We start from the raw sequence: 23,705 nt of genomic DNA, 5'->3' as shown, positions 1-23,705 counted from the left end.
TTATTGTGATCCACACAAAGGCTTTGGCATAGTCAATAAAGCAGAAATAGATGTTTTTCTGGAACTCTCTTGCTTTTTCCATGATCTAGAAGATGTTGGCAATTAGATCTCTGGTTCCTCTGCCTTTTCTAAAACCAGCTTGAACATCTGGAAGTTCACGGTTCATGTATTGCTGAAGCCTGGCTTGGAGAATTTTGAGCATTACTTTACTAGCGTGTGGGATGAGTGCGGTTCTGCAGTAGTTTGAGCATTCTTTGGCATTGCCTTTCCCTGGGATTGGAATGAAAACTGACCTTTTCCAGTCTTGCAGCCACTGCTGATTGGTCCAAATTTGCTGGCATATTGAGTGCAGCACTTTCACAGCATCATCTTTCAGGATTTGAAATAGCTCAACTGGAATTCCATCACCTCCACTAGCTTTGTTCATGTATGATGGCATAGCCAATATCAAAACATAACCTGCTGTTCTAATATTCAGCATCATAAAATGTTTAGATTATCTGTTTTATAACAATGTGAAAGTCAAAGTGTTAGTTGTTCAGTCATGATGGACTCTTGGCCACCCCATGGAGCCTGCCAGGCTCCTCTGTCCATGTGATTCTCCAGGCATGAATATTGGAGTGGGTAGCCATTCTCTTTTCCAGGGGATCTTCTCAACCCAGGGATTGAACCTGGGTCTCCTGCATTGGAAGTCAATTTTTTACTGTCTGAGCCATCAGGGAAACCCTTATAACAATGTACTTATCTGGAAATAAGTAAAGGGATTTTGAAACCAAAATATAAATAGCTATACTTTCTCCACAGACTGCTCCTCTTTGGGGTCTCATTCCCCTTGGCTTATGTGGTTTTTTTTTTTTTTAAAGGATGACAAAATTAGGAATTTTAGATCCTATCCTTGTTTATACGGTGAGATTTCTATTTAGGCTTTAGATGAACTGGAGTCCACTCTGCTGGCCAGCTCTGGATCCCCTCACATGACCCTGCCACCCTCTCCCTGACTTCACCAAAATCTGTCTTCAAGTTACAGATGGAACACTGCACCTCTTCATTCAGAAATTCACACTTCTGAACTAGAGCTCTGGCATAGCTGGACCCATGTGTTTAAGTTTTTGGTCAAGAAAAAACATTTTGGTCAAGAAAAAAATCAATATGCCATTGATCTCAAAGGAAGAAAAGGAATGAAGGTGAAAGAGATAGTTGCTCAGTTGTGTCTAACTCTTCGAGACCCCATGGACTGTAGCCCACCAGGCTCCTCTGTCCATGGACTTCTCCAGGCAAGAATACTGAAGTGGCTTGCCATTCCCTTCTCCAGGGGATCTTCCCAACCCAGGGACTGAAGCTCAGTCTCTTGCCCCTCCTGCATTACAAGCAGATTCTTTTCCATTTGAGCCACCAGGGGAAGGAATATGAGTAGAGAAATCTCCTTGGAAGAAGAAAAAAGAAAATAGAACAGGAAAAAGTGAATACCCAGAAAGTATTCATGCAACCATTTTTCATTTATTTACTATCTCAGTTCAAATGTAAAACATTAAAATCACCCCGCCCCCGACATACACATACTTTGACCATTTCCTGCTCACATAATTCTGCCTTCTGACAATAGCACTGCCATCTTTCCATATATGAAGATTTAAACCTTAGAGCTAGTTTCAATCAATCCAGTCCCTTATCCCTTGACCACACCATCCAAGCACTTGCTGTTAAACCTCACGGGCGTGGGGAGGGTCCTCCCTCCCTGTCTCTGGTCTCTGGTTATCCAAGTTCCACCCAACTTTCATGCCTCACATGACCCATCTTTTCCCTGAAGACTTGGGAAGAATATACACTTGGGGGTGATATGCACCCAAATACCACACTCTTGTATCTAATATAAGATTAACCGCATTAAAAGTGTTTTAACAGAAACTTTAGAGTGGCAAAAGTTATCAAATTTGTTGAAAGAACATCTCTTTACAAATTGTTACCTATTCACTATTATAGGTGCCCATAAAATGTACCCCGAACAAGGGATCATATATGTCGTGTGATTTCCATTCAGAAATAATACTTATTGGCTCATATTATATCTGAAATCATGTCATTAATTATTAATTACTTTGATTAAAATTTGTGGGGGTATTTAGGAGATTCCTATTACAGGACAAATATCCCTGAAAGAGATAACACTCCAAGCTCATTATCAATGATTTACTTCTTTTCAGGGATTTTCTCGGGATTCTTTGATGAAATATCAAATCCCCTTCTACCTGTAATGATAAACCAGTAGATTCAGTCACATGAGAAAACACAGCACGTAACCACTTCTGTATTGGGATACTGGGACAGCGGGAAAGACTGGCTGCTACCCCACATCCACCACCCCCATTCCAAATTTCTTCTTTAAATTTACTCCAAAGGAGACTTAGTACACCATTAAATACAAATATCCCTAAGAGAGGTCACACATAGGCCAAAACAGTATTTTCACCTCTGAATAAATGCATTTATCAGATTCTTCAGGTGTTGACTCAAGCTTTTTAGTCGTAAATTCTCTGTCATGTCTTCAATTACTTCATCAAGTCCTAAGACTTCAACCTCCACAGTTATTGAAATCATCCTAAATCTTTAAAATTTCCTCTCAAATTCTATCCTTGGCCACCCCAGAATATTCAGATGTCTGTCGGATATCTCTGTCTGTTCCATGAACATTTCATACTCAATAGAAGCAAAAGCAACCCACTCTAATCCTTTCAAACTTTCCTCTTCTCAGTTGTCGTGGGTTCACTGAACTACTTGGTACCTCTAGTAGAAACCTCAGTTACCTTTCACTCTTCCCGTCCCTACAACCAATGAATGATAATATCCTAAAGATTCTAACACTGCAACATCTCATATCTGTCTCCTTCTTCCACTTCAGGGACCACCACTGTAACACAGACTTCCATTTCCCCTCATCTGGGCTGCTGAAACACCACTCTGCACTACACGCTCCTCTTTCTAAAGCTGGACTTCAGCTACGTCATTCTCCAATTCAAAATCCTTTATTGTTCCCCATGGCTTATTAAATTAAAATCAAACTCATCTCAGCTTTCAATGTTTATTATCCTGTGACCTCATCTACCTTCTACTTTCACATACTTGGTTTTTACCCCTCTAGTAAAACTGGAATACTCCCTGTTGTCTGAATATGGCTTTTGTTTTCCAACCTATGTGCCTCAAATGGCTTCCTCCACTTGAAATACTTTCATCCATTTTCCATTTCCACTCATTAAGAGCCTATCCTTCAAGATCAACTTCAGATTTTACTTGCTTCACTAAGTCCACCTGAAGTTTCCCACCACTGATCTTCTATGCCCTGAATTACTAAACAATACCATTATTTTATGTCTGCCTTTTGCTGTGCACTATGTTGACAACTCCCTAAGTCTGGGAAGTGTCTTTTTCATCTCTACCTCACCTGCAGTGCCTAGACCAATGCCCACATATAAAATGCACATAATTCTTGAAAGTTTCTGAGCAAGTTTGCATGGAAGATGAGAAAGACAATAGAGGAGTTCCTGGCTTCTGAAAGGGTGGCTATGCGAAGAAGTGACTCTACAGGGTCCTGGAGAAGACCTTTACACACAGTTTGTAACCTGAAGGCTATAGCTTAGGACAAACATCTCGGCAATGGGTGGAAATCTGCATTGGGGGGAAAGGCAGGCCAGTCCAGAGCACTAGACCCACTTGGATGAAAACACGGTACTGGGAATTTTCAAGGAAGATGGCAGCATGAAACAGTTTGGGTGCTTGGGGATCTTGGGAGTGTCTTCAAGTCCTCGAATGCTCCAGGGCAGATAAGAGCACTATGTCTGTTTTAGCCTTGTTTGGGTCTCTGTACACATGTGAAACTATCAGTCAATTGCTCAATTAATCAGTAAATACTTCTTGAGTGCTTTCAGTACGCCAAGCATTGTGCTAGGTGCTGGAGACAGGTGAATGAAACAGACAAAACGCCCTGCCCTCAAGGACCTTTTTAGTGAGAAGTGATAAATAGAATAAATGCATAAAATACAGAGCTTGTTAGAAGGTGATAAATTCTTTGGATAAAAATAAGATATGGAGATGAAATGTTAGTATTTTGAGTAGAGTAGTCAGGCTTTGTTAAGGTGATATTTGAACAAAGACCTGGAAAAGGTAGAGCACTGATCCAGGCATCTGTCTGGGGAAGGAGTATTACAAACAGAGGGGATAGCCGGTGCAAATGTCCTGAGGTGAGCACAGGCCTGACACCCCAGAGCCAAAGTGGCTGGAAAGCGTGGGGTCAGAGGAGTCAAGGAAGACATTCAGCCTGTGTAGGCCACTGTGGATATGTGGTTTCTACACTGAGTGAAACGGAGAGCATTTAGGAAGAGTCTGAGCAAAAACTGACATCATCGGCTATTGGGCTGGGATTGAATATAGAAATGACAAAAGACCAAAGCAGGGAGACCAGGTAGGAAGCTATTGGAATATCCCAGGCAAGAGTGATGATGGTGGCTTGACCCAGGATGGTGGCAGCAGAGATAATGAGAAGTCATCAGAGTCTGTGTGTCCTCAGTCGCTCAGTCACGTCTTACTCTTTTACGACCCATAGACTGTGGCCCGCCAGGCTCCCCTGTGCGTGAAATTTCCCAGGCAAAATACTGGAGTGGGTTGCCATTTCCTACTCCAGAGGATCTTCCCAACCTAGGAAGATCCCAACTCAATGTCTCTTGTGTCTCCTGCATTAGCAGGCAGAGTCTTTACCACTGTGCTACCTGGGAAACCTCTAGAAAAACATTAAAGCTAGATCCTTAAGGATTTGGTGGGTATATCAGATATAGGGTGTGAAGGAAAACAATGTCAAGGACGACTCCAAAGTATAGTATGGTTTAACTGGAGTGGAGATTATTAAGGAAGGGTAATTGGGGGAACGGAGACAATTAGGGGTTTTGTTTTGGATCTGTAAATCTTCTGATGTCTTTAAACATCTAAGTGGAGTCTGGAGATCAAGAGAAAGATCTCAACTAGAGATCTAAATTTGTGAGTCATTAGAAATGTAGACAGTATTTGAAACCTTGAGACTGAGGGTTCTCCACACAAGAGTAGTTTCAAGAAGAGACAAGGTTCAATGACTGGGCTTTCAGAGGTCACAGAGAATCAGTAAAGGAAACGGAGAAGGAAGAACCAGCTAGGTAGGAGGAAAACCAGGTGTGTATGTTGTCCTGGAAACAGAATAAAAGTCTTCAAGGAAGACAGAGTAATCAACTTGTTCAAATGCTGTTTACAGGTCAAGAAAGATGAGAACCAAGAAAAGCCCTTTGGATTTAGCGATGTAGAGGTCACTGCTGTCATTGACAGTGATAGTTTCAATGGAGCAAGGGATAAGAAAGCCTAACTAGAAAGGGTTTGAGAATAAGAGAAGAGGAATTAGAGAGATTTAATATTAGATATCTCTTTGTGTTGTTTAAAAAAAAAAAAGATTGCACTTAAAAAAATGCCAGTAATTCATACTTCTTGTAACCCAAGTGGGCACTGTGTCCATGGTAATCTGAATATGTCAAATTTTACTTGAGAAATTCCCCCTTCAAATGACAAGTTTTTGAGAAATGAATTTCAGCAGTTTTAAGTCTGGCACTCTCTTTGTTCACTGAGAAAAAACAATCACTGTCTTCAGTGAATTTGCAGCTCAAGATATTTTAAGTTTCATAATCAAACTTCTGTCTTGGAACTTCATACACACACACACACCCCCATCCAAGAATGATGACATCATAGCTCTCAGGTTGAATATTTCAACTCATAAATTACATTCACTCATTCCAAATATTTCATTATTGATTTATAGCGGGTCTTTTCCTTGTGCCATAGCCACCACTTACTCACTTTAAATTTTTAAATGACGTTTCTTGTCCCACGGACATCTGACTGCCTCCTCTACTTGTAGACGTTAGTTCATGCTGTCAACAGTTGAGCACCAAATCTCGACTAACATTAGGCTTGAGATTAAAAGGAGACCAGGGAAAGCTTTCAGTAAAACATGCTAACCTAACATATCTGAACAAGACAGGGTCAAGTTCATACTCAGAACCACAAGGGTACTGTGAAGTAAAATGATATCATACTTCTGTTATGATGTCATTTTTTATAACATTAAAGCCAAGAGTCCTCCCCACCCAAGGGCAATGCCAGTTTCCCAGAAGGCTCATTTCTCAGAGCCAAGGCTCCAAAGATGCCAGTGCAACCCATGCTGATTCTTAGGTCTCGTGTTATTTCTCAATTTTATGCTTAATTTGCTCCTTTTGGTTTTACGCATTTTGACGCAGCCAAGGGTATGTGGGGATTTCCCCATAGTCCTTTAAATGCTATAAAACTTTAATATAGCGAGATAAAAACAATAATAAGCCATGCCTCCAAGCCCTCACATTTAGTTCTTTGAGTTAGACACTTATTTAGATTTTCAAGTACTTGTACTGCTTTAAATGTCCTTGTGTCTTTCCTTACCCTCTATCCCCTCTGAAATGAAAATTACATTTTTACCCATAGAATGTTTACAATTCCTAAATTATCATTATAATGGCCTATACCTGAATCACCCAATGCAATTTAATCTGGTTCAGGATAAAGCCAAGATGGATGCCCAGTTCCCAGTTTTAGGCTTGCAATTCTGAAACATCTTTTGGAAAAAAATGAAATAGTGCTCCTGGAAGTCTGTTGAGTTAGTCTGTTTTCAGCATAATTGCCTTCTCTCAGCTTCCTAATACCCTTAAAACCTCTGAGAGTCTTTAATGTACAAAGTTCAACAAAAATACCTTCAAAGCAGATTAGTTCTAATTATGTTTAATATTTGTTTGCTGCTTTATTGAATAAACTACATTTGCTTTAAGAAAAAAAAAATTCACTTAACTGCACGTCAGTCACCCAAATTTTAAGCATAGGAATGAAATGGAAAACATTTATTACACAAATTTAATTACAATTCTAAGAAATAAACATGCAAATTAGATAGGGTTCAATTTGCAGATGCTAATCCTCATCCTTGATCTTGTTCCTTTCCTCCCTGATTTTCAGTCTGTGCCTCTTCTTGATTCCTAGGGAGCCAGGCAGCAAGAGGTTTGGTTTTTCACAGTCGGAGGATCACTGTTTTAAAGAAGTGTTATATTTAGCACATCTGGCATAGTAGCAGTAAACAAACATTATAGTCTTTGTAACACTTTCGCGCAGGTGCCTTCCCCCTATTTTATTAGGTCTCTGCCTTCCAAGTCTCTGCGTTCATTGCACCTGAAATGACCCATCTCGACTATGGAGGGGTCCCTAGACAGAAGTTATGAATTAATGTTTCAAAAAAACAAACTCCAGTGGAGCCCAATATAGAGGAAAATTACTATTTGCAAAATAATGTGATTCCGGAGCTTATATTACATTCTCTTGACCAAGAACAACCTCCTTTATTACTTTTTTTTTTTTTTCCTGGAGGTTTTCCCTGGAGGCTCCCCCACCCAGAAAGAGTTGCCAATTCCAGTTACAGTCGGACCAAGGGTACTTTTTTGATACACTACACACACACAGCTCCGCCGGGGAACGGGCGGGGGCGGGGGCGAGCGGCGAGGGGAGAACTGCTCGGGTCCTGCAAACACAGCTGTTTCTCATCTCCGTTTGCTGTGGCAAAGGAGAAGAAAGTCTTTTGCAAAGGGTGGGAAAGGCGCAGAATTTTTTTTTTTTAATCACACGCATACACAACAACAACAAAAGTAAACCAAATTTTTTAAAAAGCGAGAAGACATCTCAGAAGGTTGCAGGGTGAATATAGTCTTCGGCTGCAGCCGAGCCCCCCCAGGGCGAAGGGGCCGGAGCCCGGGAGCGCGTGGGGTCGGCGCTGGAGCTGGGCCCGCGTGTCCCCGGGCACTGGGAGGGAAGGGGAGGGGAGGGGAGGAGAGGGGAGGGGAGGGCGGGAAGGAGGGAAGGAGGCAGGGGGCGGGCTGGGGTGGGGGCGAGGGGAGGGCGCCCCGTGTGCTGCCTGAGGAGCGGCGGCGGCTGTGGCGGCGGCGGCGGCGGCGGCGGCGGCGGCGGCGGCGGCGGGAGGGAGGGAAGGAGGGAGGCGAGCGGGCGCGCTTGTCATGTTGCCTCGCTCACCCTGGGGGCATCGTGCAGAACCTCTCCTCGGAAATCCACGGGGAAATGGCAAACAGGATTGACGGGTTTCACACGCTCCTCGCTAGACAGAGCCGCTCATTACCATAACCGTCTGCAGCGACGGCGGCGCGGCGCCCCAGTCGCGGCGGCGGGACCTGCCGGGACCCTCGCCCGCCGCGCACCCGCGGCCGCCACCAGCACCAGCACCCGCACCTCCCCGGACCGGGCCGGGCCCCGCACGCGCGGAGTGTGCACCGGCGGCCGGGCTGGCGCCGAGCCCGGAGCGGGCCAGCAGCAGCTCGAGCGCCGCGGCCGCCGCCGCCTCCCGGCTGACCCCGCGGTAAGAGCCGGGCTGGGCGCGGGCGCGGGCGGCGGGCGGCGGGCGGCGGGCGGCGGGCGGCGGGCGGCGGCCGGGGGCGGAGAGGCCGGGCCGGGTTGGAGGGCGACGGCCGGTCCCCTCGGGCGTCTGCGGTCGCGGACCGGCTCCCCCGCGACCCCCGCCGGCCCGGCGATCGCCGAGTGGGCGCGCACCGGCCGGAGCGGGACCCGGGCGGCCGGTGGAGGGGGTGGAGGGGTGGAGGGGTGGAGGGGTGGAAGAAGGGGAGAAGCCGGAGAGCCTCTGCGCGCGGAGGCGGCGCGGGCTTTTCTCCGCGGGGCTGGCGTGCGCCGCGGAGCCTGTACCCGGGCGGGAGCGGCCGCCGCCCGCACGCGCACCGAGCCGACTCTAGGGGCCAGTGGGGACCGCGGCTCCGGTGACACCCTGGGGTCCTCAGTAGCCGCTTAGTCGCCTATCCCCGGGTGCAGAGTCAGTAGGAGGCATGCCCCACCACCACCATCCCCAAGGTCTGGATAACGCCGCGGCGGTTGGCAGGTGGGGAGGGAAGGACGGTGGATGTCAAGAGCGCGCGTTTGCAAGAAAAAGGAAGAGCTGCGAGAGCTGACACCTTCTGTCCCCCCCCCCCCCGCCACCTCCGCCCCCGCACCCTCCCCGGCAGCCGGGCCGCGCTGCGGGCGGCGGCGGCGGCGGCTCCTCTGTCCTCAGCTCACCTCCCTGGCGGGCCCGGTTGCTGCCCGCCTGGTCCACGCCTCCGCCTCTCTCCTCCCTTCCTCCCCTCCCGCCTCCGCGGCCCTAGCAACTTTCCGGAGTGTGCCCGGCCGGGACCGCAGAGGCGGCGGGGGGCAGGAGGAGGAGGGGGGAGAGGCGGCCGCGCGAGCCGAGGGTGGTGCGGGCCGGGCGGGAGGTGCGGGCCCAGTCCCGGCCGCTCGGGTCCCGCGGAGGCGGAGGGCGCTCCCGCAGCCCCGGGGCTCCGGGCGGGTTTGGCCGGCGAGGGAAGGGAGGGCCGGGCAGGCATCTGCTGCGGGCTGGAGCGCGGGCCGGGGCCAGCCTCGCCAGAGCCCTGCCAACCGCCGTGAGTCATTTCCTTGGAATCCTACCTTTGGTGTTTATTTCCCTTAGAAGGAAACTTGGTTTAAAAAAAAAAAAAGAAGAAAAGAAAGAGTAATCATAGCTCTTATTCTTCAGGAGAGGCGCACGGCTCCAGCACCGCGGAAAGACAACTTGCCTTTGTTCCCAGACACTTGGGGTGGTGTTTACTTTCTCCCGCGGCGGACGGCCGGCGGAGCTCTGCCGGCTTTCCCCCGAGAGGGGCTTGGGATGGGGCCCCCGACCCCCGGGGGTGTGTCACTGTGGGGACTCGGACATCGGCTGCTGCCCACCTGCAGAGGGTGGGTCTCCAAACCTCAGACCCCAGTCTTGGGCGTGGGGGGGGGGAGACCTGGCACCCCGGGCTGGGCTTGGACCCCCAGGTCCCCCACCCTCATCCCCCTCTGGTTTGGCACTCCCATTCCCAGCCCTAGGATCCGACCTAAATCTCTTGGCCTTTCAAAGCAGCAGCTGAGAAATGTATCTCCAGGGCAGACAGGTGTACTGCAGAGACTGCTAGAAAAGCGACATCTGCCTATTTGGAAGGGTTGAAAGGTTTTTATGCCACTCACCCAGACCCTGCCACCTCCAACCCGAGCTTGTTGATAGCTTGTTAGGGACAGTGTCAGATCAAGGGCTTGATTCCACCTGGGCAGGATATCTAAGACTCACAATCTCAAAGACATATTGAAAATATCAGCTCTTTTATTTCCGTGCTTTTCAGTATTGGAGTTAGACCTCTGAACTGCTCTAATGCTCTTCATAAAATGTTTTCCAGTGATGGATGAGAGGGATGGGGTGGGCAAAGAATGACTGAGATCCCCTGTTGGGTGGCAGGCATCACTAAATCTGCAGCTACCCTGGTCCTCTGTGCCAGCCACCCCTATTAGCATCATAATGGCTCCTAGGAGAGAAGCAGCCCAACTCATCTGGAAGAACCATAGTGTGTAAAACCAGCTGGTAACTTTACTGTGAACATTTGCTGGCAAAACTTGACACCTTAGCCCTGGGCCTTTGGGGAATGCTTGAGGTGTCATTCTGCTACCTTGGCTGACAAAACAGACATGCAGGAGCCTGAGGAGAAAAGATTAAGGGCTTTCTAGTTTTTATTTTTTAAACCCCCTTATAGACAAAACACACTTTAACACCTTTCTTTTGCATCCACTCACTTCTGATGTTAAAAAAACAAAATCTACCATAAATGTGCATCTCTGTGACTTTATGTAGTATTCACAGCTGATACATTTGTGAATTTCAACTTCTGAACTCAGTGGCAGAATTACAATGTAAATCTCATTGTACTGAGAAAAAAAATGACAGTTTGGATGTGTACACAAAATACTAATAAAACGATCATGCAATATCATGGCTTACTGCCCCATTCTCCAGTTCTTCATGAACATTGAACTTGCCTCCTTAATTTACTAACATTCCAGTGTAAGTTCTAAATGGACTAGGAAGACTCAATTGCAAAATTTCCTCCCCGCTCCCAAATAATTCCAACTTATTTATATTTTATTCAGGCTTATATAAAGTACTTGTGGAACTCAGCCCCTCCAGTTGAGGATTTTGTGTATAAAAGTTTCCCATTCAAAAAAAAAAAAAAAACCTTACTGAAACTAGATAGTATAAAAGAAAGAAACAGCCAGGATAAAAACTATTATGCCATGATTCAAGCTCAAATGCATAAGAGTAGAATTTCATGTGCCGGAAACAATACTAACAAATAGAAACACTGAAATCCTTAACCAAAAAACTATACAAGGATAAGTCATTAAAATATAAACAAACTCTTACTAACATAAAACAGCATAGGGCCCATATAATGTCCTATTAAACAAAGGTAATTGCTGCTAGGGGCCTGCAAATGTTTCTCTTGTCTTAGGGGTATGGATTTGTCAACCTGCTTTAGTTTATATGTAATAAAATTTCCACATAGGCAAAAAATGTGGATCTTATTCCCAGAATCCAACACAAAAATAAGTGTAAATTTCAAGCGAGAAAATAACTGTTGCAGTCAATGAGACAGGGCTATGGACTCTGAGAAAAAGCTCTGTAATTCATGTGCTCCTGGCAGTGGCACTTCCTGATAACAATTGTCTCTTCAAGTAGGGTAAGAAATTGGACCATTTCATGAGAGTCTTCCAGGGAACAGATTATCATGAGGCTTGATACCTTGTTTGGATGCTGAGTTTGAGCATCCAGTCTTTTGGGTGATAGAATGGCTTAGTTTGTGAAATCAGCGTGATCTAAATTTCTTGATTGATGACTCAAAGAACAGAATAAATGGTGTGTCCAACCATTTCTTTTTATAGAACTTTTTCTCTCTTGAAATAAGGTTTTCCAACAAGTCCTTGCTGCCACTTTTAAAAGAAAAGGGGTGGGTGGTTCAGACAGGGAGGCCTGGCTTGCTGCAGTCCATGGGTCGCAAAAAGTTGGACACAACTGGGCAACTGAACAACAAAGGTGTGTTAGTGGCCTAAATCAGCTGGGTCCTCGTTGTAGCCGCTGACCTGGACGTCTCTCCTGTATGTCAGAAGGCCAGGCTTCCTCCTCCAGTGAGGTTGGGGAAGAATTTCAGGTCTCAGGGAGAAACCTGGGTGGTGGATGGAGTCACTGCTGCGAAGAGCTTCTCGCACGGCCAGAAGGCCATTTCCACTCAAGCCATTTCCCTTTCGCCTGCTGCCTTTCCTCCTCCACCTGGAAGTGGACCCTTGTTTTAACATGTAGGTAATAATAGTCTCCTACAAGACAACAGTAGATTACCCTTACCCCCCCAAACATTACAAGCTGTACAATTTGGAGACGAAAGCAAGAACTAGACCCTTAGCGTCTTTTTCAAAGACAAATCAGTCTTCAAGAAAGCAGAGGACTGCTCTGGTCACATCACTCTTTTTGACCATTCTTTAAATGGCACAGTGATAGTGGAGGTTTGGGTCTCAAAGGAGTCAGGCGGCTAATAAGGCACTGAGGCTGCTGCCTGTCACCACCGATCTACGGCCAGGAGGCCTTTTGGCTTCTTCCCCCTTGCACTCACTCTGGACCCCACCTCAAGCCCTACTTAGGACCAAGTAAAGACACTGAGCCCCCAGGAGAACGGCCCTACCACCCCAGGTGCAAAGTAGCCCAGGGCGCATCTTAAGGGCAGAGAGGTCTCCCAGTCTCCCCGCACACCCTGGGGAAGGGTGTGAACTACCCAGGAGGGCAGTGGTGTGCTGCCTCTTGGAAAGTTTCTGCCTTGTGTCTGAGCTTTGCGGTGTGGAGTTGTCGGCTGCCTCTGGCCCTGAAGCCCTGGCTCCTGTTTAATATTCCGCCTGCTCCGTTGATGTTGTGCTTGGCTCCTGTGGGACTGCAACTCACGGCTGGAAACTGGAGCCAATTTTCTGTCTTCATCTCTCAGTGTTTTGACTGGAGGCAGATCCAGTTCAGGCCGATCAGGGCTGGTGGAAACAACTACCAAGTGTGTCTCTGTCTGCTTCGCTTTGGGAGAAGAAAGTGGAGGGAGCCCCAACATGTTGTAGAGGAACTGGCCCTGCGGAAACCGAGGAAGAGGGGGCCACGGGCAAGTGGAACAGACCAAACCTGAGAGCATCAGATGGAATTCCGCTGAAGATTCCTGCCTCCCCCAGCCTTTTCTTTTGATTGATTAGTGGATTTCATCAAAGGAGACTCTCGGGGGACTTGACTAGAAAATTGATTTTGCCTTATTAATAGAAAGGAAGCGGCAAGGGTTTTGGCCTTGCCTCTTAGGGGTACATTTTCTGCGGGAAGGTCAGGAGGAAAATGTGTTTAGAAGGCAAGGCAGCTGTCTGGAAGAGGGCTGAGGGGAATCTGAGAACAATAAGAAATGGGGCTTTAAAGATCCGCCCATGAAATGCAGATTGCTGAACACAGAGGCTGAGCTAATAGCTGCAAGAGAGTTTACCGAGATTTTTCTTTAAAAAAAATAATGTTTCAGGGCAAAGAGGAGCAGCAAGATGTAAAAGTTTCCCAAAGCAAAGGAAGGAAGATGCCAAGGCCATGCTCTGGCTTGCTCTTGATTAGGGCTCTTTTCTTTCTTTTTTTTTTTTTTTCTTTTTCTTTTTTCAGATCTGAGGCTGTCAGAGATGACTCTGGTTCTGTCCATGAATAGATTCTGCGAGCCCATTGTCTCGGAAGGAGCTGCTGAAATTGCGGGGTACCAGACACTATGGGAGGCTGACAGCTACGGAGGCCTGAGCCCCCCGGGGCCAGCCCAGGCTCCCCTGCAGGGAGACCGGGGAGCCGGTCCCCCCCTGGCAGGTACTGCCTTTGACATTTCCCTGCTGCCCTCTGTGGCCAGACTGGTAGATGAAGGTGGTGTCTAGGGTGCCCTCAGCTCAGGAGGGTGCTCCAGGGACTCCAAGGCCCCAAGGAAAGGGCCAGGAGTGATAATTGCATGCAGACCTGAGTTTCCGTGAGATGCTGCTTCAGGTAAAAGTCAGGCATTTGTATTTTTAAGAGACCCAAAGCAGATCTTGAAACTCTTCAGTCTGACTTTCAATTTTCTACCTTCTGGAACTGTATGGATCTCTCAGTGCTATGCAAGCCCTCGGTGGGCTTGACAATGAAATCTTTATCCCATGAGACATAAAGGAATGTGCCCTTTGGGCCAGCAGCTATGTGGCTCTTCTTTTTATTAAGCACACAATTGCCTTTGGTATTATAGGTAAAAAAATTTGTAAGCCCAGAAAAAAATATGTTCTCCCTGATTCATTAGTCCTATGCTCTAAGGTGAGCTCCTTTGGATTTTTGTGTGCTACTAGACTGGAAAAAAATCCAAAACCTAAAATGAAAACAAATACTTGGTGATCCCCGATTGGCTAAGAAGGAGTAAAAGCTTGGTCTTTGAAAATTAGACCCTATTTCCATTCATGGTTGATATGTTGGATTTTTGAGAGCAAAGAGGACTTTTGTTACCCTGAAGTTTAATTTTAAATGAAAAAAATTTAAATTTCTTATTTCGAAAGAAGGAATATTATAACTCCAGTGTACAGATAATCGTTTGTTTACTTACTGAGAGCCAGCAATATTTAAAAGTTGTTCAGTTATTAGTGCTTACAGTTAAAGATACATACGTTTGAAAAATGGTGTTATCATGAATTTAAGTAAATAATCTGAATAAATACAATATTATTTCAGTTATTACATTACTTTCCTTTTTGAATTTTACTGTTTCCCTGTGCATAGAATTATGATTCTGAATATTTTATAAATGCTAAAATATGTCATTTTCCTCTATAATTGTCTAGAAATCCTTGCCTGGCCTGGGTCACAGGATTCCTCATGATAGCAACTATTAAGACTAATGTTTATTGTTAATCACCACATGTACAGACAAATACGTAGCCAAGTTATCTTCTAGAAGGCAAGGAAAGAAAAGCATTTTGTTTGGAGAACCTCTGGCAAACCGCATGTCATTTGTCATATCTGATTTATTACCACAGGATCACATTACAGGGGAATTTCAAATCCTATAACAACATCCAAGATCACATACTTTAAGAGGAAGTATGTGGAAGAAGAGGATTTTCACCCACCACTCAGCAGCTGTAGCCATAAAGTATGTTTTTTTAATAGTCATTATTTTTATTAAGAGTTTAAGATACTTAGTAACAGTTGCTTGATCCATTTCCAGAAATTAAATTGTTCCACCCAAGCAATGAAAATGAGCCACTTCTCAGCAGAGCCATATTAATCGTTGTCACTTTTTGGGGTGTCCTGTGTTATTTTTCACAAGTATTTGAAGAAAGAGCCAGCAAGAACTCCTCTGTCCAGAAATAACAGAATTATATAATCCAAGGAATGCCTTTTTTTTTTTTTACTAATGATTTCATTTTTCTCGAGTTGCATTAAGGATTCATGGTAACTGGCACTTTCACATGTGCAGAAATGCACTTGTTCTTTCCAGACCTGCTCCCTGTCTCTGAGCTGAGGCTCCCACGGCCAATGCCACCTCTGTGCCCACACAGGGGTAGTCACCCAGGAGTTTTCCTGACTTCTCTGAGGTGGACTCCCTATCCTTTGAATGTGTGCATGAAAGTAGCAGTGTCCTTCACGGTACATTCATTATATGTTTTCTTTGCGAAAATATATAATTCATTCCCAAGAGAAAAACCAAAGCTAACTTTTTTTGCATGAATAAGAAGGAAATGACAGGATCGGGAAAGCACACAGCAGTCTAAAAGTGGCTGTCTAAGCTTTTGAAATACCAATGCCTTTTCCTATGGTTACCTTCTTTCAAAAACTATGTGCTAACTTAGTCGAGGAGAGGATAACCCAGGCCGTAGTTGTCTGAAATGCAGAGAGGATGTTTAATTTCTTTCTAATTCATCTCCCTCTCTTCTCACTCCATCGCCCCCCGGCCAGCCTTTCGGTGTTGCTCTGCCCCTGCTCATAACAGGACATCAGCACGCATTGGCAGGCGCTGGGCCTTCCCGTGTAGTCCCTGCCTTTGGTCAGCTTGGGCTGGTTTAATTCACAGCTCCTGAGGTTAGCTTTTTTTTTTTTTTTTTTAATGACCTGGAAGAGCTGGGCCCCAGGACAGAAGCATTTTATGTCCATTTTGGTTTCTGTGCTGTGGCTGTAGCAGTTTTCCAAACTGCTGTCAGTTTGTGCCAACCATCACACAGTAATGGCATCACACAACCTGGGAGCGAGTCCTCTGATTTCTGGTCTGCATCTCTCCTGCCCAATTCTAGAAGAAGCCTACTGTGGCCCTGCAACCAGCAGTTCCCTTTAGGGTTTGAACCTCTTTCCTTATTTTTGTCCCTCTATCAGGCAAAGATAATTGTACGAATGAAACCCAGAAAAACAGCACAGGAAGCGTGAGCTCATACTCCTGATGTCTTGCCAGGGTGTGAAATATGCTGATAACCTGCAACTTGGCATCTTCTAAAAAGCATTTATTGACATGGAATAGACGAGTATGTGTGTGTGCATGTATATTTGTATACACACATATAAAGGCCCAGAGTTTCCCAGGTGACGCTAGTGGTAAAGAACCCACTTGCTCATGCAGGAGACATAAGAGACACAAGTTCGATCCCTGGGTCAGGAAGACCCCCTGGGAGGGCATGGCAACCCACTCCAGTATTCTTGCCTGGAGAATCCCATGGACAGAGGAGCCTGGCGGGCTATGGTCCAGAGGGTTGCAAAGAGTCCATAGGGATGCAGAGTCAGACAGGACTGAAGCAATTTGGTATGCACATTAAGGCCCAAGTGTCCTAAGAGTCCAGCTTGATGAATTTCACAAAGTGTGAAATAGCCATGTAACTGGCCTCCAGATTAAGCAACAATGTAACCAGCAACTTAGAGCCTCCCCAGTGTCCCTTTCTAGTCACCATTTCTCAGCTCTCTAAAGAAACTCCCCCTCACTTCTAACAGCATAGGTTAGTTTTGTGCATTTCACCATCCCCCTCACTGCACCATAAGAGAGCGGACATCCTGACCTGTCCCTGCCAAGGTCTGAGTTGTGGCTGGATTCCCCTGTGCTCAACATCACCAGTCAGTCTGCTAGGAAGGGGAAGCATTAGCAAGCCCTCAGGAGAGCATCGCTAAATGAACCCGAGGGAAACCAGACCACAGCATCCCCAGGCCCAGAAACTGCCAAGAGAGAAATATGCTGGGATGATATTTTAATAAAGGCCACTTCCTAAGCTTTCTCTTCCCTTTTTGATTTTTAGACCATCTCAATCTTTGAGGAGCGAGCCCACATCCTTTATATGTCCTTAGAAAAGCTAAAGTTTATCGATGACCCTGAAGTGTACCTCCGAAGATCTGTGCTTATAAACAATCTGATGAAAAGGATCCATGGAGAAATTGTCATGCAGAATAACTGGTGCTTTCCTGCCTGCTCTTTCAATGGCGCCTCTGCCCAGGAGTGGTTTATGGCTCAAGACTGTCCTTACCGGAAACGACCTCGGATGGCCAAAGAGGAGTGTGAAAAGTTTCATGCCTGCTGCTTGTACCAGGAATGTGGTGGTCACTACCTAAATTTACCCCTTTCGGTCAATGCTAATGTCGGAAGTGCCTCCACCACTGCCTCCTCTTCCTCCCCCTCCTCGTCTTCCTCTTCCTCTCCCCCTCTGCCTTTACCGAGCTGTTCCCACCAGGTGGATTTTGATATAGGCAGCACACCTGTTTACAAGGGTGATGGCCAGATACCTGCCAGTGAAATCTTTGTTACTAACGTCCGGTCACTTGGTGTTCAGGAAAAGGCCAAATTAAATGATGAGAAAGTAAATGATGATACCAACAGGGATGGTGGCCCCCTGAGCCATGGATCTGTGGGCAACGACCTTGCTTTTGAGGGCAAAGGCCAATTTTATGATTATTTTGAGACTGGATATAACGAAAAAAGCAGTGTAAGTGAGTCTTGGAAAAAGTCCTTAAGGAAGAAGGAGCCTTCGCCGAGTAACAAACTGTGCTGTAGCAAAGGACATAAAATATGAGCCATCTTCTCACGCAAACTTTGAAGCATGCACAGCATGATCAATTAGCTCTCATAAATTTTATTTTGAATGGATTTTATAGTTTTGTACAACTGATACAATTATGCCATGAACATGCCATGTCGTTTAAATGCCTGGAGAGCAGATTGCATAAAACATCTGTATTGTAGGCATCGGCAGGCTACTCATAAATGTGGTGACGTTACCGAGAAGACAGTTGACTTAATGCTTAAACGTATATCTTAGTTTTCTTACCGAGAAGATCAGCAGATTAGACTGGGGGACAGTGTGCCCTTGTGCTATTTCCACGACCCGCAAGGAGCCTGTCACTAGCGATGAACCTTCCACCTGTTTGCCAGTTAATTAGGTAGTTATTTGGTAAGCAAATCAGTATAACCAGCAAAGGATGTCTGCTGCTTCTCTGTGATACAGTATTTTTTTCTGAATAAAAGACTGAGGACAGGGAGCTAGAAGAAATGGCTTCCTGGTGCTGTTAAATATTTGGATTCAACCGTCTTGTGTGACAGAGGAAAATAGGATAGGAGGAAATGAAACACCTGACCAGGGGCAACAATCAAGGATATGAGTAGAGGGTGATCCCTGCAAGTTCCTGGCTTGCCTGTGATGGGTGATGAGGCTTTTAGAAAGGTGTTATACAGGGCGATTTTTGGTGCCTTACTTTATCTTAATTTTTGCCAATGTGAAAATTAAGGATAAATCAGAGTACAGCAGGGATTTAACAAACAGGAAAAAAAATACAAACAGGGTGGATCAATATTGTTTGGAAATCTTTAACGTCGAACTATTGCGTTCAACTTTTGATTCAACATCTCTATTCTTCCTTTATTTTTTGATGCCCAATTGCTTTTGGATTTGGCATTTTTAGAAAGGGATGGAGGAAACAATAGAGAGAGCTGTTAGAGACCAGCACTAGCTGCTCAAGCTTTTCTATGGCAACGGTCTGTTGCTGGGGTTTGGGTTTTCTGGGTTTTGGGTTGTTTTGTTTTCTTGTCCAATGAAGTTCATGAACCAGTAGCATGCATCATACTTTAATCTGTTTTGCATCATTTCACTCGTTTAGATTATAAAAGCATGTGGTTTTTTATATATGACTTTTGCTGTTGATTACGAAGCACAATGTTAATACACGATGTGGTGATCAATAAGGTTTTATCTTAAAGAATGTAAAGATTTTCGTTTGGGGAAAGTTATTTTGGAGAAATGGGACTCAGTCAGCAAAAGCTCCTATGTATTTGGCCAACATTTTTCTCAGTCGTTTTTTTTCATGTGTACGTTGGCAAGAGTGTTCAGAGGGGCCCCTCTGACCATCCTTCCTTCCATGCCAGCTAATTCCTCCTGCTAAACTCTATTTCCATTTCCGAGGTTACTGACTGACTTGGGCCTCCTTACACAATACTTCACAGGAAACAAATTCCAAATGGAGGAAATAAGTTAAGTCCTCCCCGTTTCTCCAAGATAAAGCTTTTTTTATTATTGCTATTAATATTAAATATAGGTCTCATTCATACAGTGTATGAGTAGGATCGTCATTTGGACAATGTCCACAAGGACCAATTTTTAAAACCCGTTCTTGTGTTTGGCTGAATAGTCTAGTGATGTTTTGTCCTTTATTTTCAATATTTGATAAACATTTGATGTTGAAAACTTAGATGATAGATGCTTGTATATGAATGTGTTGTAATAAAGTGAGGTTTTCTTGATATATATTTATTAAAATGATCAAAATTCATTCAGATTTTCGTATTTTAATGACTGTTGGCTGTTTCTCTTTTCCGTTGCTCATTCTCCTTTAAAAGAAAAGCTCAAAGTCACTAGAAATTGTCACGGACAGTGGCCACACAGGCATTTTCAGAGTTAGAGAGTGCTTTTTGAGAGGCCCATCCAACAGGTGTTCTAGAATGGTCCTCGTTTGCAGGTTTAGATTACTGTTGATTTAAGAGCATAGTGTGACATGGTTGGTGATGGATAAGGTTTTATCTTAAAGGATCTGAAGATTTTTTGGCTTTTGTGAAGTTTCTGAAGAAAAAAAAATAGCATAATATGAAGTCATAAATATTGAATCCTAACTGATTCTTTTTGAATTGTCAGATTGTCAATTGACAGTTGTCATATATAAGTGGTTAAAACAGCTGTGGAGGTATTCCATTTAATTCTGTATTATTGTTGTTCTTAGAGGCTAATATTGCACTTGGTAAGAGAGGCGAGCTTGGAACTTCCCTGGTGGTCCAATGGTTAAGACTCTGTGCTTCCATTGCAGGGGTGAGGTTCAGTCCCTGGCGGGGGAACTAAGACCCTGCATGCCACCTGGTGCGGCCAAAAATATCTTTTTAAAGGGAGTGGGCAAGCTAGTTGGAAAGTAATTTGCCAAAAGCAGCATTCTTATTACGAGCATACTACATCATGGAAATTTGAATATGAAAGAAAGGACTTTTGTTTTTAAACCCCGCCGCTGCCCCTCCCCCTAACAGCCCAGTGTTACCAGATAATGGTGGCCAAAGCTAAAGATAATGGTGAAATGATGGAGTTGGTGATTTTCTAGAGAACGCACTAGCGCTTCTCTGAAGGATGAGACCTGCCTTTGAATCCAGTAGCATTAAAATGCATCATAGTTCGTAATCAAGTTTTTGACTGTAGGACAGTTCCAGCATACTTAAAGGAATACATTTTCTTTAAAGAAAAAAATAATCCCTAAACATCCACCCAAATATCAAAAATGTTCCTACTGTTGTTACGAAAGCATTATGGCCTCCTGTGTGATATCTACTCAAGAGATATTAACTTAGATTTTCCTGAGTGGACAAGGCTCCCCTTCATTGTAAGGTAAGCCTCTGAATTGGGTTCTCTAGTTATATCCTCAGAGATGGGAAAAGCTAAGACTGCCCTCCACACCACACCGCTGTCTCTCTACCTGGAAATAATACTCTGCTTTCTTTGCTTTAAGGAAAATCTCATAGGGCCAGAAGCCAGACTTTTAAAATTTAAATGAGGGGAAATCTTCACTCAAGAAAATGGCCCAGCTCCCCGAAGTTTGCCTTTAATTGCTACTCCCCTAGGCACCTAGGTGCACGTCTTTAACCAAATCATTAACCTCCACCTCTGGTCCTTCCTCTCTTCAAGCGGGTGATTTGTAGATGAGAGCCTGGCAAAGGCTCTTTAAAAGGGCAAAGTATCATCATCTTATGCTTCCATTCTTAAAATCCTATTATTCTATAGTTCACCTTGAAGGGGATAAGACTGTAAGGACAGGAACCTGGGGGGGGGGGGGGCGGGAGTAGGAAAAACTTAAACCAGGTGAAAATAAATGACCCTAATCAATAATTAGGGTCAAGGATCCGCCTGATATTTGAAGACAATGGAAATGTTTATCGGGCGGAAGATCCTTGACCCTAATTTGTTACATAGATGCTGAAGCAAGTGCATGTAATAGTCTTTGCTTTTAGAGCTCATAGATAACTTCATCAAAGCATGGCTACCCGCCCCTCCAAATGTGAACTTGTATTACAGCTTTCCTTGAGGACTTCCTTTCTGTATATCCAGAGCAAAGAACAACTTGCAGAAAACATGGGTGTTAAAAGGTGTCAAACTCACAATAAATATCAGGCAGGGATATGAGGACATTTGCAGTGCAGCTAAGCTTTTATATCCTTCAAACAAACTATGAGCAACAAAAGTTTCTGAAAATAGTTGTGCAAATCCATTTTGATGACAGCCCCTGAAATTTGCAGTCATTGTATTTGTAATGCAATCACATTGCTGCCAGTTTAACTAGGCCTTTTCAAAAACAAGGATTTGGCATGGCATTAATAAGGATGGTTTAAACTAGATGCAGAAATGTCTCGTGAAGATAAGAATGACATCAATATTTAATAAAAGAGACAATATATGTTTTCTAGGAATTCATTTTAAGATTGTTGTGTTTTGATTCTGTGGTTTAAAATAAATGCATTAAGGATCTTTTAAATGAACTACACGATGCCTCCAGTGCTTTCTTAGAGTTATATAGTATAGCGAATAAGCAAGGCATAATCTCTTCCCTTGGCTAAAACTTATCCATTTTATGTGATGTAGCTATATAACCTGAGGTGAAACAGTTACTAGTTTAGAGATTGTTTCCAGCCTTGTGTACTTGCCGTATTTTAGCTGGGAGAATTCACTTAGGAAAAGCACTTGCAAAGATGTAAGTTATGAACACTTGAATCTCGCATCCTGCCATAAAGTGCATCAGCAAGTGAGTTTAATAAAACATGCTGTTTAAAATAGTCTGTAATTTCCTGTTTCTGCATTTCCCTTCACTATCTGTGACAGGCTGAAGAGCGATGACTAAACGAAGGGAATTTACACAAGCTAGTCTGGTGGTGTTTGCAAACCATCACCATGAGATTCTTCTTCTTTGGTAAACAATTCTCTGGTGGGCTGTCTATGGCTGTTTTTTTTTCCCTTGGTGTTGGTCCAATTTGTTAATTTTTAAAATGCAAACCACTTATTCACAGCCTGGAAACACCTGCTTTTGACCGCAATGAAACTGATGGAACCTAGAGAGATGAAATTAGTCATTTCTCGTGAAATTTCCCATATTTCTCAACGCCTTTCGAGGCAACTATTGCCTTGATTTGAAATTATGAAACCTTATAAAATGCCGTATCTTGGGGGGGAACACACACGAAAAAATAACTTGCAGAGATGCAAGTTGTGTCCATGGGATTTTCCAGGCAAGAGTGCTGGAGTGGGTTGCCATTTCCTTCTCCCAGGGATCTTCCCAACCCAGGAATCAAACCTGGGTCTCCCGCATTGCAGGCAGACGGTTTACCGTCTGAGCCACCAGGGAAGCCCAAGACAGTGGGTAAATAGCAGAACCTTGGGGAGGGGGGCTGGCTTTCAACAAACATTACCACCATCCAGGTCATTCCATGGGAGCAGCTGAGTCCAGGCATCAGGTGTGATTCTCCACGACACTGTCAGATTGGTCTGCTCGCACCTGAACCCAGCCTGGATATTTCTAGACACGGTGCTTTTCTGCAGATGTCTTATGAGGCAACTGCAATGTGCTAAGCTCAGTTCAGTTCAGATGTGACATAGCCCTGGTATTCTGGCCATCTAGAAGTGAGCAGATCTCTCTGAAATGCACCTGGCACAGCGCCCTGGCATCTATACCATCCTCAAAACTCATACCACCCCTGTCTGCATAATAAGGAAAAGATGGAGAATGACAGGCAGCAAGGCAAGGGATTTCAGCAACAGGTTGGGGAGTTGATCTCTGATGGAGTGGAGGGGACGAAGTCTGAGGAGTGCAGCCATGCAGAGTGTACTCACTTTCTTTAAGGAGCAGTCTAAAGATTAAAAAGGAAAGAAGGCGATTTGGGGCGGGAGGGGTCAAACCTCTTTATAAAGACAGGAAAAATCATTTCAGGGACCTAAGGATTTCCTTAATGTTTTTTTCAAGAAGAGAGAAATGGCTAGTCTGTCCTTTCAAGGGGCTGGAAGGGGTTCTCCTTGTTGTTCTTCAAGCCTGTAGATGCTGTGCTTTTCAGACAACCCACCAAACTGTCTTTGTGAGTAGGTAAAGGCATTAGCTCATCTCTCCTGTTCTGTTCGGGCACTGGGGTTGTGGGTTTCTCGGGAAACTGGAGTGTAGCACAGAATTAAGAGAGTGGGATTTGGAGTCAAACTCCCCGAACACA

General features: G+C 44.8%; 2 protein-coding genes and 1 long non-coding RNA gene across 4 annotated transcripts in view; 1 reads left to right on the top strand and 2 right to left on the bottom strand.

The window, feature by feature from the left end:
- Positions 1 to 9,530, bottom strand: part of LOC108637749 (cuticle collagen 2C-like) — a 60,885-nt gene extending 51,355 nt beyond the window's left edge. Inside the window, exon 1 of the mRNA XM_018059966.1 lies at positions 9,160 to 9,530. Within this exon, the coding sequence (XP_017915455.1) occupies positions 9,160 to 9,530 (371 nt within the window). The remainder of the gene's footprint in view (positions 1 to 9,159) is intronic.
- LOC108637792 lies at positions 6,804 to 8,194 on the bottom strand. The gene is made up of 2 exons (XR_001919332.1): positions 8,113 to 8,194; positions 6,804 to 7,119 (listed from the first exon to the last, which is right to left on the bottom strand). It is a non-coding gene; the product is annotated as an uncharacterized LOC108637792 (long non-coding RNA).
- On the top strand, positions 8,046 to 21,995 carry SERTAD4 (SERTA domain containing 4). Of its 2 annotated transcripts, none has more exons than XM_018060772.1 (4): positions 8,046 to 8,452; positions 13,625 to 13,816; positions 15,001 to 15,116; positions 17,239 to 21,995. In XM_018060772.1, the coding sequence occupies exons 2-4, from the start codon at positions 13,642 to 13,644 to the stop codon at positions 18,004 to 18,006; spliced, it is 1,059 nt and encodes a 352-aa protein (XP_017916261.1). In that variant the 5' UTR covers positions 8,046 to 8,452; positions 13,625 to 13,641; the 3' UTR covers positions 18,007 to 21,995. The 2 variants fall into 2 exon arrangements, with proteins under 2 accessions (XP_017916261.1, XP_005691088.1); XM_005691031.3 differs by lacking the exon at positions 8,046 to 8,452 and adding an exon at positions 9,503 to 9,521.

This window comes from Capra hircus, chromosome 16 (assembly GCF_001704415.2).
Source record: "Capra hircus breed San Clemente chromosome 16, ASM170441v1, whole genome shotgun sequence".
Classification (NCBI taxonomy): domain Eukaryota; kingdom Metazoa; phylum Chordata; class Mammalia; order Artiodactyla; family Bovidae; genus Capra; species Capra hircus.
Note: the sequence above shows the minus strand (reverse complement) of the source record. Positions and strands in the feature narration are given on the sequence as shown.